The sequence below is a fragment of the Apostichopus japonicus genome, chromosome 2, assembly GCF_037975245.1.
Source record: "Apostichopus japonicus isolate 1M-3 chromosome 2, ASM3797524v1, whole genome shotgun sequence".
Taxonomy (NCBI): Eukaryota; Metazoa; Echinodermata; class Holothuroidea; order Aspidochirotida; family Stichopodidae; genus Apostichopus; species Apostichopus japonicus.
Window position 1 is genome coordinate 9,527,179 of NC_092562.1, and position 16,290 is coordinate 9,543,468.

The 16,290-nt window shown below is 35.8% G+C and overlaps 1 protein-coding gene across 1 annotated transcript in view; it reads left to right on the top strand.

The window, feature by feature from the left end:
* Positions 1-10,460, top strand: part of LOC139977344 (scavenger receptor cysteine-rich domain-containing protein DMBT1-like) — a 51,329-nt gene extending 40,869 nt beyond the window's left edge. The window contains exons 20-24 of the mRNA XM_071986636.1: positions 900-1,229; positions 2,497-2,826; positions 3,686-4,024; positions 5,195-5,533; positions 9,288-10,460. Coding sequence (XP_071842737.1) covers positions 900-1,229; positions 2,497-2,826; positions 3,686-4,024; positions 5,195-5,533; positions 9,288-9,610 — 1,661 coding nt within the window. The 3' untranslated portion in view covers positions 9,611-10,460. The remainder of the gene's footprint in view (positions 1-899; positions 1,230-2,496; positions 2,827-3,685; positions 4,025-5,194; positions 5,534-9,287) is intronic.
* Positions 10,461-16,290: the final 5,830 nt, after the last annotated feature.

Consider the following 16,290-nt stretch of genomic DNA (forward strand, 5'->3'; position numbering starts at 1 on the left):
AGTAGACATATTATGATATTGACAGTATTGTGTGTGCTGACTTTGCTTAGTAATTAAAATAGAAAAACACGGAAAGTAACGTTACAAGTAGTTGCATATACTTAATGTTTTTTGAGCACTACAGATCCAAGATTGTTTGCAGATAATAAGTATTATAGAAGAAATGGATCAAAAAAGGTTAATATGTGAGATATGTGGATTAACGGTTAGTGACGTTCCCCATACATTGGATTAGAATGGAGTAATAAGATCAAACACATGGGTGGTGATGGTAAGGATTTCTTTCGCAAGAGAGAGAGTATAAGTGTAAGGTTAATATGTGAGAGATGAGGATCTCAAGGTTAGTGATGTTTCCCGTACAATGGATTGTAACAAGTTATTGGAATATATATATGTAAGTGGTGAGGGTGACATTTCCTTTCCGGATTGTGACATCAATCAAGTGTTGGAGAGAAAAATAAGAACTAAATTTTAATTGTGCTGTGAAAGGAGATAATGTGATCAATGAAACATGAGAGACTGGCCTCATCACTGGTCCAGACAAAGAAACTGTCATCAATATAATGCCACCAGATCAGAGGATGGCAGGTTGCATAAACATATGTCATATGAAATATATATCATATGAACATGAGCTTATTTATGCATCACATTAATAGATTTGTCTGTTTACAGTGATGCTACTACCTGTTGTAATAAGGCAGGTTAAATTTATAGATAATATGATTAAAATATATATTACGAACTAAATCTTTTAAGGTTTGGGCTTACCAATCTGTGGAGTGATTAGCATATTATTCAGAATTTAAATGTTAAGCAAATTGGCTAATAGGTTTTCATTAGAAAACAAGATAGACTATTGGTGTTTCAAATCTTGATTGTTCATTATTTCTTTACAGAGGAAGGTTCCATTCGTCTTGCTAGGGGTACTGAGACAGCTGGACGTGTCGAGATCTTCCTAAATGGAGAATGGGGCACTGTCTGTGATGATGCATGGGACATTAATGATGCTAATGTAGTATGCAATCAGTTAGGATTCCCTGGGGCCTTAGGTTATCGTTCTGGTGCATCATTTGGTGAGGGAACCGGAGAAATCCATCTGGATGATGTTGGATGCGGTGGCGATGAAACTGAATTGTTGAGATGTAATTATAGTGCCATTGACAATTGTAATCATGGTGAAGATGCTGGTGTTATCTGTCGACTTACTTCAGACGAATCTACGCCAGGTTTGGGTGTTTTTCATTCCTTCATGAGAGCAAACTGGCGTAAATGTTAATCCATTGTTTAAAAATTCAATCAAAACATTTTCCTTTAAGTTTAAATATTCACAACATAGTATCGTTTGATGCCATTAAAGAACCATTTTTTGTTGACAAATTTGTAACACATATAAGCATGTCATTTTGTGGTCATCAGTGATTATTTTTTCGTGTTTCATCTAAGGAACTGAGCTAATGAGTTAATGAACGACGGCTTTTTTAAGGGTAAGGGTAGGTCCTACTGTAAATTCCACGGTATGGTAGCATTTCTACATTATCTTACCTTAAAATATATAAAAAGTTATGTTTAATCCCCTCCCCCTCCCATCCCCCAGCTGTGAAATTATTTCCAAAACTTAAGAAACACTTTTCCATCTGATATCAATGAGCTGTCTACCCAGGCATAACTTAACAGCTCCCGTGAGGCTCTGGACCTTGTTAGTTTCCTTGCAAATGTTTCTTTCCTCACGAATGATTTAGGAGAGGAGAGTAATGTTTTTAGGGGAGGAAACTAACATTTTTAGGAGAAGAAACAAACGGGTCCGGGAATTAATTGCCCTCTATTTAATGAAAATTAAATCTGCAGTATCTGGTGAAGATGAATAGAAGAAATAGATAATGAAAGGTTAATATGTGAGAGATGAAGATTTCAAGGTTAGTGACGGTCCCCGTACAATGGATTGGAATGTCTTATTGGCATATATATGTAGGTGGTGATGGTGAAATTTCTTTCCGGATAGTGACATCAAGCAAGTGTTGGAGGGAAAAATCAGAAGTAAACTTAATTGTGCTGTGAAGGAGATAATGTGATCAATGAAGCATGAGAGACTCGTCTCATTACTGGTCCAGACTAAGAAACTGTCATAAACCTAATGTCACCAGATCGGAGAATGGCAGGGTACAGCAAGAATCATCATTCTTCAAGCCTAAAACTTATGACATATATTTAATATGAGCATGAGCTTATTCATGCATAACTATTAATAATTTGTCTGTTAAAAGGGATGCTACTACCTGCTGTGTTATCAGGCAGATGAGTTTATAGATACTATTATTAAAAAATATATATATATTACTAGCTAAATCTTTCAGAGTCCGGGTTGACGTATTGGAGTGGCATTCATCCAGAAAAAAAATAAGTTCTCACGTTAAGCAAGTTTGCTAATTGTTTTGCATTATAAAGCAAAGATAGACTATTATTGTAGTAAATCTCGATTGTTATTATTCTCTACAGAGGAAGGCTCCATTCGTCTTGCTGGAGGTAATGAGACAGCTGGACGTGTTGAGATCTTCCTAAATGAAGAATGGGGCACTGTATGTGATGATGCATGGGACATTCATGATGCTAATGTAGTTTGCATTCAGTTAGGCTTCGTTCGAGCCCTAGAATCTCGTGAAGGTGCAGCATTTGGTGAGGGAACCGGAGAAATCCATCTGGATGATGTTGGATGCAGTGGCGATGAATCTGAATTGTTGAGCTGTTCTTATAGTAGCATCGACAATTGTAATCATTTTGAAGATGCTGGTGTCATCTGTCAACTTACTTCAATCGAACCTACGACAGGTTTGGGGTTTTCATTCCTTCGTGAGGGCCTACCGGCCTAAATGTTAATCCATTGTTTAAAAATTCAATCAACACATTTTCCTTTAAGTTAATATTAACAACGGAGTATCGATGGATGCCATTATAGCCCAGATTAAATTGTGGAGCCATTAATAAATGCTACATTTGCAAGCATAAATGGTCTATGCTGTGGTTTGCAATATAGAGAGCGTTTTGGTCACATTTGTTCATCATGCTTTGTTATTTTGCTGTTGGTGTTGATGTAACAGCAATTTTTCAGGAAATCTCTCGCAGTAACAGCAATAACTTCATTTCCATTTTTCATTACCGGCTTTAGCTTTTCCCATAGTGTCCTCACATTAATGTGGCAAGCCTATATCAATCAAGCATTTTTTTTAAATTTAATTTTCTCTTTTGACTGCAAACACATGAAGCAATGTTTAAGGGCTATTGTTATCTCAGATAAGGGACCAGTTTGCTGAAACAGAGTGGCTAGTAAAGAAATATATTACTGTGAATAGAGAATGCTGTCCACTGTGTACTGACATTTTAGAAACAAATCTTTCATTTGTTTTACATTTCATCATACACATAATAGTTATTTGAGTAGTAGCTACCAAATGGTATTGTTTTTCCTAAACATTTATCAAATTGAAACTTAAGATTCATCTTTTTGGGGGAAATCCACATAACAGAGGAGTTGTTATGGTACATGAACAATCTGTCTCGCTTTTGTATCTTGAGATTCCAATCAATGGGAAATTTACATAAAAGAAGATTTGTTATTAAAATTGTAAAATCTTTCTTGATCCTTTGAAAAGGTAACAATGGTTCCTAGACATTTTGCTTTCCAATTCAGATGAAGGGGCAGTTCGTCTCAATGGAGGAAACGAAACAGCTGGCCGGGTTGAGATTTATCGTCATGGAGAGTGGGGCACAGTGTGTGATGATTACTGGGGCATCAGCGATGCTGCAGTGGTATGTCGTCAGTTGGGATTCACAGGAGTCATCGCAGCTCCGCGTGTTGCTTCATTTGGTGAAGGCTCTGGGGAAATCCACATGGACGACGTGGCATGCACTGGTGGTGAAAGAAACCTTTTAAGCTGCGTACACATAGAAATAGACAATTGTGGTCATAATGAAGATGCAGGTGTAGTTTGTAGTACTGAACCACCTGCATCTCCTACACCTCCAGCAGGTGAGCTAATCTTCAAGTGAAGCCATTGGATCTATTCAATAGTTGTTTATCTTTCTTTTAACAATTTCATTTGATAAAGACTAATGTTAACTCAGGTATTACACTGCACAGTAAGTGTTATAGTCATTTGTCATGCCTCAATCTGTATTCTTTTATGTGTTAGCCATTACCTCCTTGTCTCTGTCAACTCTGTTCATGCAAAACTTGATTATGCGATAATATGAGCATAACAAAGAATAGAGAGATCTCAAATTGATATTGCTGGTAGACAATGTAAATACTTATATTGAAGAAAAAAGTATTCCACATAGATAGCTGAAAGACCCATTTCATTATCCTGTCCCTATTTCTAGGTACAGATAATTGAATGCATCAATCTATTTTGACTGGCTAAATCACTCCCCTTTGTAGTCAGGAAGTGGATCGCAGTCAATGTTCCATGATATCATCAGGATAGTCTTTATTACAAGATTCACTTTAGGCTTTAATTTGTCTATTGTAATTTATTTACTCTTGAAGCCTGATTAGAAATTTACTTAGCTGTCAATGTTCTCGGTAGTTTATTTTATTTGAAACATTATTAAAGATGATGAAAAAGACATAGGCTACTCAGTTCAATGGGCATGATGACAACATGCACGCTGCTGTTTGCTAAATGCAATTTAAAGAATATTACCAAATTTAAAAACATATCTTTGTGATACAAACTGCTGTCAGGATATGGTTTGTATAAAAAAAATGTGTCAGCACTTCTCATAAGCAATCTCCTTTCGCCGGCAGGAGTTCCAGTTGGTCTCTGCTGTGTTGACATTTCTGTTTTACACCCTAACACAGATTAAACTGATGTGCCATTAATAAATTTTACATTTGCAAGTACAAATGGTCTCTGATGTGGCTTGCAATAAAAAGAGCATGTGTCACATTTGTTCATCATGCTTTGTTATTTTGCTGTCGGTGTCGATATAACAGTAATGTGTCAGGAAAGCTCTCATAGTAACAGCAATAACTTCATTTCCATTTTTTAATCCCGACATTAGCTATTCCCATAGTTTCCTCACATTTATGTGGGAATTTACACAAAAAAGAAGATTTGTTATTAAACTTGTAAAATCTCTCTTGATTCTTTGAAAAGTTAAAAGTATTTACAAGACATTTTGCTTTCCAATTCAGATCAAGGGGCAGTTCGTCTCAGTGGAGGAAACGAAACAGCTGGTCGAGTTGAGATTTATCGTAACGGAGAGTGGGGCACAGTGTGTGATGATTACTGGGACCTCAGCGATGCTGAAGTTGTATGTCGTCAGTTGGGATTCACAGGAGTCATCTCAGCTCCTGGTGGTGCTTCATTTGGTGAAGGCTCTGGGGAAATTCACATGGACGACGTGGCATGCACTGGTGGTGAAAGAAACCTTTTAAGCTGCGTACACATAGAAATAGACAATTGTGGTCATAAAGAAGATGCAGGTGTAGTTTGTAGTACTGTACTACCTGCATATCCTGCACCCCCAGCAGGTGAGCTAATCTTTAAGTGAAGCCATTGGATCTATTCAATGGTTGTTTATCTTTATTTTAACAATTTCATTTGATAAAGATTAATGTTAACTTAGGTATTACACTGCACAGTAAGTGTTATGGTCATTTGTCATGCCTCAGTCTGTATTCTTTCATGTGTTAGCAATTTACCTCCTGGTTTCTGTCAACTCTGTCATGCAAAACTTCATTATTTGATAATGAGATCTCAAATTATATTGAAGAGAAAAGTATTCAACACTGATATCTGAAAGACCCATTTCATTATCCTGGCTGATCCAGTTGATATCTGCTGTGGTGACATTTTTTTCACACCCTAACACAGATAAAACTGCGATGAACAGATATTACATTTGTAGCATAAATATGTTCTGCTCTTTGTGTTGCAATTGTTTTCGTATCACCGTTCAAGCAAACATATTTCCCGCATCCACTTTTCCTTACGTCCTTTTTTTATTCCTTCATGAAGGCCTGCTGGCCTAAATGTTAATGCATTGCTTAAGAAAATGCAATCAAAACATGTTCCGTTAAGTTCTTAATAACAACCAGTTTCCATTAGCTAATGATCTGTGTGTTAGACTACGTAGTAAATATGTAAAGGATGTAAGGGTTATAATCCCCAGTGTGCCTTTAGTAGGAAGACAGATGAACACATAACAAATAAGAAACAGTAGCTGGCTAATTACACTATAGAGTGAATTATATTTGGACACTAGATTTCAACAGAAACAGATTCATGTATATATATATATATATATATATATATATATATATATATATATATATATATATATATATATATCTGAAAAGTCCAATATGTTAAGCATAGAATCTGAATATTCAATATTTATTCTAACATGTGTAGGAGAGGATTGAAACTGTGGGGTCCAGTTTTAATTAAAAAGAAAGGAATTATTTAAATTACAGTTTTGCTCGAAGGCACAAAGATGGACCACCTACCAGATCAAACCTGTGTCTGAGTTTTGTGCCTTGTCAGATTTATGTACCATGCTCATTGCTGATCTCTGAAGTCATTGTGGGGTAGGAAACCTGACTTTAAATAGAAAAAAGAGTTATCAGAGCCTGTGAGTGCTGAGAGTAATCAACACAGGCTACACTAAAGAGTTTTCTTCAGCCCTTGGCTATCAGGCAAATAGAAAGTCACTCCAGTTTCTACTGTCCAAGCACAATCACAATCCCTAGTGAAAGAGAGTACCGATCTTCTAGCCAAAAGAACAGAGTAGTTCAACCATCTGAGAACCAGGTCCCATTCATATCGCCCTTCTTCCTGACACAGAAGAAAGGGACAGACCTCTCAATATTGAACCCAAAACTACTGAACGAACAGTTCATCCGAAGATTTCCGGATGGATCCCCTAGTCTGATCATTCGGATTCTGGAAGAAGAGATGTGAGTTACCATTTTTGGCCTCAAAGATGCCTAACTACATGAGTCAATTAGGTTAGAGGACCAGAAGTTCCTGGCCTCCAACTACCAAGACGTCAACTATCAGTTTGTCACCCTCCTGTTTGGACTGTTGACAGTGGCAAGGTTTTTTTAACCAGAGTAACCAGAGTGGTACTAGACTAGCTGCAGAAAATAGGCACAACTCTCTAGACCTAACTAGACGACTGGCTAATTGTTGGTAAAGTCAGAACAGGACTTTGAAAAAATATAACCCCACTGTTGCCCTGCTTGAAATTTAAGACTAAATAACTTTAAAAAATGGTCCTTAACTTCCTCTCAGAATCTGCCCCACCTTAAAGTGGTGCTGAACTTAACTAGATGTTGGATTCTTCCGATTGAAGGGAGAATAGACACCCCAGATAGATTGCTACTGGATGAGATATTTACAAGTTAAGGTAGACGTAATGAATTGTATCACAGCTCAAGTTTGTCTGTGGTAGTGTCTGTCAATGAGTGGCTCTTACTGGAACCTGTTTGGGGCTTCTGGACTAGACTAGGGATGTATGTCTGAAAGTCTGTAAAGCTTATAAATGGCAACTTAAAGTAAAAAATTAATTTGATGCGATATAAACTGTTAAAAACTTTGTCATCAGATTACGATGTATCTCAATACGACCATTAACTTTGGAGAAATGTCTCTTTAATCATTTGACACTAATCAAGTGTTTGGTCTACTTTTTAATATTACAGAGACCATTAATTAGGTCAATTCTTCAGATTTAACAAAAAATTCAATAGGAAAGCTTTATAGTTTGCAATAACATGTTTACAATGCCAAGGTCATATGATATCCATGGTTATAAAAGTTTAGTAAAAGAGCAATTCAAGTTTCTAGCTCAGCTGAAAACTTTCAGCTGAGCTGTAGCGATCGCGCGAATTCTACAGAAATTCTGTCACTTTTTGTTACCGTGTTTGAATGACTGCCATTCTGTCATTCAGTTTGGCTGAAATTTCATCAGTAGGTTGTGAGAGTTAAATTTTCATACATGGGGTCTTATTGTAAGGTAACGAGAGGTCATTTTTTAAGAAAAACGTAGCACATGCTACTCCTAGAGTTTTTGTCCAAATCTGCTGAAATGTGGAGCTAACATTTGCATGGTGGTGAAACAAAAGTGTTCAAGAAAATCTTTTGGTTGTCTTGTGAGGGCTCAAAACAGGGATTTCTATAGAGTTGTCAGTTATAATGAAATGTAGGCCAGAAATCATGTGCAGTGATTATGTTTATTTTAATAGAGGTAGCAAAATGTCTTCCATCTAAAGTTTTCGTGTTATTTTGGAAAATAATTCCAACGTTGGTGACTGGATCGGATCAAGTCAAATATTTACTTGTTATTAAGGCTGTCCTCTGTAGTTCGATGTCATTAACTGTAAAAGGACTGCTTGGGAGATTTGCACTTTGAACTTTCAATAGTTTGTGTGTGGAATACCACATGTGAGAATAATGTATATTGTTGGAGCTGATTCCGACTTCTGCTCTTTGACGTTTCTCTGTGGTACGTCGATTGTACACACGTTGCAGGTCATGCATTATTGTGTGGGTGCCACTTTGAAGAGCAGTTTTTGGTCAGCACAATTCAACAGTAATATCTACAACACTTAGGAATATTTTGTTACATTTTGTTCTATTATTGCATGAACAAAACTACTACTGTTGGGCCTTTGCAATAGGGCAAAGTTTATCCCTAGTAATATGTACATCAATCTACTACATAAAATAAGTTCATGTGTTTTCACTTTTGAAATTTTTTCACCTTTGAAGGAATACATTTTTCTAACATTGCAACAAACTATGTCTGCTAAGAAGAAGCAAAAGTCAAGGAAACAATGAGATATGAGGAAAGGAAATGACACCGTTATCCTGCTAATATCTTATATTTTCACTCAAATAAATAGATTAACTTTTCAGAAATATTGCCATCAGAACAAATTTCTCAAATAGAAGCTAAATGAGATTTATTAGAATGGATACAAGAAGGAATTATTGTTGACATGTAGGCGTGCAGAGGGGTTCCAGCATTATCATCATCATCAAGTTAGATTTAAAGGAGTATTCCTGAGATTTAGCATATTATAAACCTGAATGTCTCGAAAACTAGAACAACTATAGAAACATTATTACCACTCAAAGTTAATCTTTTGTCTTAAACTATGACATGTCACAACTAAAACTCTCATCCCTGTGACAATTAGAATGACGTATTAATAAAGTTAAATGAAATAGATTCATATGAAATATTGAATGACTGGTATGATCTGTTTGATATTTCAGATGAGGGCGAACTGCGACTGGCAGATGAAGGAGCCTATAACGAGGGAAGGCTATTAGTGTACCTCAATGGTCAGTGGGGAACCGTCTGTGATGACGGTTTCACAGAGAGAAATGGCAACATTGCCTGTAAGCAGCTTGGGTTTGATGGAGTGGTCTCATTTAGCAGCAGCCAAGGGGGAGACTTCTCTCTCCCCATCAACATGGACGATGTAACATGTACCGGACGGGAGGAACGACTGATAGATTGCCCGCACACTACCACATCTAATTGCATACATAATGAAGATGTGAGGCTGGTCTGTTCTGCACTCAGTCTGCCATAAATTACCACATGGCAGCTACATGAAGAGAAGTTTGGACAAAGGTGTTTTAACTTGTCTGGAATTTTCTCCTTTTTTTAAGTAGTTGCCAAATAAGTATGGTATTAAAATGATACCACTTGAGCATAGTTTGTTGAAGAAGACTGAAATTTACCCAAATGCATTCAAATTTACCAGGAGACTTATATTTGGAATAGACATTTTATATGCTAACATCTTCATCAAACTTCATCATCGTTAAATCAAACTCACAGCTGAAGGATTTAACCTTTAAAGCTCTTCATTCTTCCAAAAAAGTATCACTACCATTATTCAGCATAACCATGTCAGGTTTATTTCATTTATTTTTTTCTTTAATTTCTTTTTTCTTTTAATTTCATTTAGGCCACTGGCTCTGGGTAGTCACCATTCTTGGTTGTCACCAAAGGAAACAAATTAGGTGCAAGTAAATGTAGTTTGATATGAATAAACTATAAAACATGTGATTACGTTTGTGTCTCATTATTTCGAACAGGGAAGGTTTATCAAAGAATAAATTAGAGCTTGCCTAAGTGCTGTGTGATGTTAAAGACTTACTATATTTTATCGATTTTACTGTGGATCTGTTTTTGTTGTTAACAACTGTACTTTTTCATGACATCAATCTACCCTACCATGTGTTATTACAGGGATTTTACCTGTGCATGCTCCCTCCCTTTCCCTCCCTCCTTAGTAGTACAATGTTTATCTTTCACTTTTTAACACCTGTTCTGGCTACCCTGAAATATGACTGGCTCAATTTATATTTCTTACTGTGTAATATTACAATTTCATCTGGACAGCCACTGATTGGAAATAAAATGTGAACCTTTCATAGTTACTGTATTATATATGATCTCAATCTTTCCTATAGTGCAATAGCCTTCCATTTGGGTTTTGTGTACGTGTGTGTGCATGTCTTGTGCTCCTGCAGCCAAAAAGTCAAATAATGGCTATTTTATCACTAATATTTTGACATTCAGCAATTTGTATGTTCATCGGTGTTCCCTCCCCCACCTCAATATGACAAAAGTCAGAAAATGGTGACCCATGCTCTAAATTTCAAGAAGCATCTTAGTGTCAATCTAAAGTAGGCATCCATACTGAGACTTTTAATTTGTGCAAATATTTATTAATCCACAACAGCTTGTAACACTTTGGAGGAAAGCGGATGCCCTGAGGAAGTACTTCAAAAATGTTGTAGCAATATGAGGGTGCTGCTGCAAATAAGGGTTGATGCTGATGATATTTGAAAGCATTTCAGCTCATGAATAAACGTAACTTTACTTATCAACAATGTTTTTCAATACTTTGGAATAATTTGGAGGATCATAAATTCTGCAGGAGAATATTGAGTAGAATCATGGTGCAATTTTCAGCCAGTAATGATAACCTACAGATCAGCATCAATGCTATAATATGACTAAATCAACAATAAGAAGTGTGACTGATAAGTTATAACCCAAAGTTTTTAGGGGAGTAAAGTTTGTTGAGAACAGGATTTGAAGAAGAATAACAACAATAACAATCAAAAACATCATTAACTAATACACTTCTAAAACCTCCAACTCATTCTTATTCCCCTACCTCATCCCCAATCTCCCTCACGACCCCTTCCTCCCCACCCTCCCCCCTCAGAAGTTGCCTCTTTTTCTGAAGTGCTCAAATAAATTATACTTTACCTTAGGCCTGAGCTATCTCACTGCTGTTAGATACCTAACAGTAATGGAATCACATGCTTTGCGCATCACTTCTGATCGTCAGACGGAGGAAATGGTTCAGTCGAGACATTTTTTGGCATTCAGCCAAGAAGGAATGTTTCTTATGGGTAGGACTCTGAGACCTCCTTACACGAGAATCAGCATTCATTCCCAAAGGCAGCACTCCTCCTTTATAAACAAGAGATTTGCCCCTGGCCCTTCCACAAAAGTTCATCCTCCTACCTAAATCAGTTGGGGAATAATTTAATATCTCCCAACTTTGCCTTCACTCTAGGATAAGATAGAAATGGAATTTTTGATAATTACAAAATTACAAATCATATATGGGTCTGTTCACATTAAGGAGCCCAAATTTGTTGCCAAAGGTAGCAATTTTCAAATTACAGTAAAGAATGTCTACTCTTAATAAATTACATTACTAGCATCTGCAATTTATGGATCAGAATCAACCAGACCTTAAACTATTTTGAAAATTATATTCTATACGGTCAAAGCTTGTGACAATCCATAAATTGCCCAATATTGACAATATTGAATTTATTTTCTATATTAAGATGAAATGCTATGATCAGACGTGTTTTTTTTTTTATGACATTGATGATATTATTCAAAAATATTGGAGTATTGGTGAAAAAAGTAAAGTTTCCTGAAATATAGTGAAAAATGTTTCTCCTTAAAGGCATTGAAGACTCGCCCCAGGCCGCGTGCTAAGCTCTGAAAAAGTTAACTTTCCCTTGCTTGTAAATGACGTATTCTTCTTGTCGCTACAAAATGCAGACAGTAATGAAACGTGATACCTTGTTATCTTTTATCAAGACCTGAGATGTCCACGCTGCTATGTGTTGTGGGTATTGACTGTAGCTGTATGTGTTGACTGTACATTAGTGTCTAATTACCGACGGTAGCAAGCTGTGTGTGTATTTTCTGGGATCGATGGTGGTGTCTAAAACTTCTGTTACACCTCATTCGAAACTAGGTCGGATTACCGGCATGAGACGTTTCTTTGTGCGCGAGTCTTCACACCCTTTAAAGTGCAAAGCTGAAAGTAATAGTAACAGTCATACCAGAAGATATAACCTCACCATAAGCAAATATGTTTACCAAAAGCTGAAAATTCTGGGTCATGTCCTCGCAGAAATGTTTTTTCATGACTCTTGTTTCATACATCACCCCTCGAATTTTTTCTTTGACATCACCCACCAATGCGTAACATTTAAACATTTTTTTAACACGCTTGGTATCTTTATTGGTAACATTCTTGAGCCAATTCGAACATATTTGAATTCAATAAGGTCAAAAACCATTTACAAGTAATGATAAGTACATCATTATTAACTAAACAGTGTAGTGCAATTACTAAATGAATCTTTAAAAGGCTCGTAAGAAATAAAAGCTTTGCCTCTTTGCTTTAGTTCTTTCTCAAGTTTCATAGCCAATTTTAACTTATATAAAAATCTCTACATCTCATTTCCGTGTTAGTTTTTTTTTTACTAAAGATGGAGTACTTGAGATAGAAAATTAAGAAATTATATGGGTGGTTCACAGAAAAATGATACGCGAAGCAATGTCATTCTGCGAAATATTGACTGACTGCCAAAAATAGCTTGCTCCACATCTAAAATGAAATTCGATATTATAGTTCAATCCCAAAACAGATGTAACAGGGTCTCATCATAGCGACCAAAAAAGTGACATCGTGGGTTATCGATTTGCCCTATTTTATGGCGGTTTGTTCCAATAATGCGATGGGGGAAGCGTAAATTGGAAATATTTCATCTTGGAATCTCCAGTGGGTTACATTATAATGTGTAATACTAAGGAATAAAACAAATACTATTCATTTGAATGCAATAATAATAATAAAGAAAAGTCATGTTACTTAACTTGATAAACTCTATAAAAGGATATATAAACCCTTTATTGGCTCTAAGCTTGATGCATGGAAAGGTGATTACATGTTTCAAGAAGAAAATTTATTAAACAAAGGTAGTACAGGTTACCAAAGAACAATATATCTAAACTGATTCATCTCTAAGGTGATGTTAACATACAACATCGAATTCATTTGAGCCAGTGGAAAATGCTACAAAGTTGTTTTATAGATTTGTATTGCAATGTCTTGGACTATGTTTCGGATATTAACACAGCTGTATGTTTACTTTATGACAGTATGTTTCCAGACAAAGCAAACGTTATTAAACTTTAGATATCGAAACAATGGGGTGTTGCCAGCCTGCCTATAGTGACAGTTTTGAACTTATAAAGTTTGTTTACATGCAGTACAGTGAATGAAAATTTCAGATATCACTGAATGTTTCGGACATCACCTTGGACTAAAGTCCACAAACCTCATTAGGTCACGACCATAGAAGGGATAGTTGTAACTAGTAAAACATGTTTAATAAACAAAAGTCTATTCAAAATACACATAACAGTAGCAAATCTACAATAGATACGAATTTGTGGGGAAATCATAAAAAGCTTGTACTAAAATACCATTTGAGGAATCAACAAGGTTTACTGAAAAATAATGGCACTAGACATTTTCAGGTAAGACCAATTACCCACATATTTTCAAATCCCACCTCTAGACTGAGCTAAAATGTACTTCAAAGTTCCAATGCTGGATACATTCCCAATAGTGTATGTATGTGTGAGACCTAATGTGCAATGTACAGTAGTTGGCGGATTTGAGAGAAATCTAACCGTGATGTTTGTGGTTACAACCAAACGATTGTTCCTTATTAGTGAATTATTAAATCCTTAATCCAGTACTGTAACAGTACATTTTATGTTAATACATAACTATTTCTTTAAAATTTTCAACCTTATGCCTAATTTCATCATCTTAAAGGAACAGATTGTTTTACCATATACCTCATATATCGTTTATTAACCTTGAAGTATGATACCCACAGAAATTGACAAATTAATTGTAAAATGTAGCTTTTGGTCAAAAAAGGATGAAAATGACATATTTAAAGGAGTACTTTAAGGAGAATTTCTATTCTTCATATGTTAACGTCCAGAAAAAGAAGAAAAATTGACTGATAGTAATGTTTCTATAGTAATTTCAATTTTCGAGATATTCACCTTTAAAATATGTTAAACCTCTGGAATGCTCCTTTAAGGATACACTGATCATCAGTTTGGCTCCTCCGTGCAGGCCTTAAAGTTAAACATTAATTCATTGTCTTATAAATTCAGATAACTAACTAAAAACCAACTTCTTATAAACAACAGAGCATCCTTGGATGACATCAAGCATCACTTGTTTCTTGAAACTTTCTTAAACGCATTATAAATGTGTCATTTGAGGGCACAAAACTCCACCCCCCCCCCCTGTTTAGTTTTGTGTTGCATCTGAGGAAATGATGTTATTGTCAGTGTGTTAGACTACATAGTCCAGTCTCTTTATTTGATGAACCTGAACTACATAAATGGTCATCTCTCAATAGTTAAAAGTGTGATAGAAATACAACCTGAGCTGATAGTAGTGTTTCTTAACAGTGTACAACATATCATCATTAACTTTTGTGCCTAAAACTCATCTATAAATGTCCACAAAGTAATCTCTAATACTCTCGGAGTCTTTCCTTTATTCTTTTATATCCTTCTAAAGAACCCGAAACCAAGACGACCTAACTCAGATAGTGACGATTGATTCTATTCACCTCTTCTTTCTTCATCAACTTTGAAATAAAATTTATCATTGCAAGAAAATTGTGGAAACTTGAAATGCAATATTTGAGAAGCAAATTGAAACCTGCAATATTTGAAAAAAATGTACAAATTGTCAAAGTTGTAGATAAATATCAAAGAGTATATATTCTTGTCTTTTGTGGTCAATTTGTGCATTTGTGATTAATGAAACTATCTACGTAAAACCAAATGATACATTAATTCTTTGCTTATTAATCTTGGATCAGGAAGGATATTATTGGAAACACTCTTAACTGCTGAAAAGGCTGTTATTGGGGTGTCTGCTTTTATTGAAGATTGGTATTAACGCTTTTAATGGTCTTATTCAATATACACTGGGGGAGGAGATTCATAACAGCAACTAGCAGCAACGTTTCTCCAAATATTGTTTGATTGGCCCTTTAATGGAAAAAATATTCTGCATGCTGAGCATTCCGTCAGGACCCCCCCCCCCCCGCTCCACCTCATTGCCTACTATGGTATAGTTGGTCATTTACAAGACCATAGAAAACTTAAGTTGAGGTTCTCTGCTGATCTGAAATCCTTCCTTTACAGTAACATAAAATCGCTAGGAAAATCGATTATCTACGAACTGTTTTGGTTTGTGCTGTATCGGAATGTTTGGAAATAACTTCCAATCATAAAGGCTTTATTGCAGCTCCAGTAACTTGCATTAACGTAAATTTCGTAAATAATACTTTTGATCAAAACAGTAAGAATTTAGATCCTTTGAAGGTTTTGTTTTATTCTATCATTATTTTTTTACTTTGCCAAATGTCTTTAAACCACCGTACTTGAAATAGCAACTAAGTATATTACGAAACGTACTTTGCTATTCTAACGCATCAACGCTGAGAAACTTTTAGAAATGGATGGCGCTCTTCATATGTGTTTAAATCTTCAAGATTTTATAGTCCAGGGCGCCTTTAAAGGGCTTATATTTATATAGAGTGAAGCAAAATGAAACATTACTTGATCGTACCGAAATTCGGTAAAACACACGCATGTTCAGTTAGTTTCACTATGAAAGGATCGCGATGAAAAAGATTGCTACAGCATTGATAGAGGACCTTGCAAACGATTTTCCAAAGTCAAAATAATCATAGCCTAATGTATAATTATATCAGTTAATGAATGATGGAAAACTGACTGGGAAATTAGGACAAATTAAAAAGAGCAACTGAAGAACGGGATTCGAACCAGTGACCTCTAGATTACAAGCCCAGCAGTCTACCTGCTGAG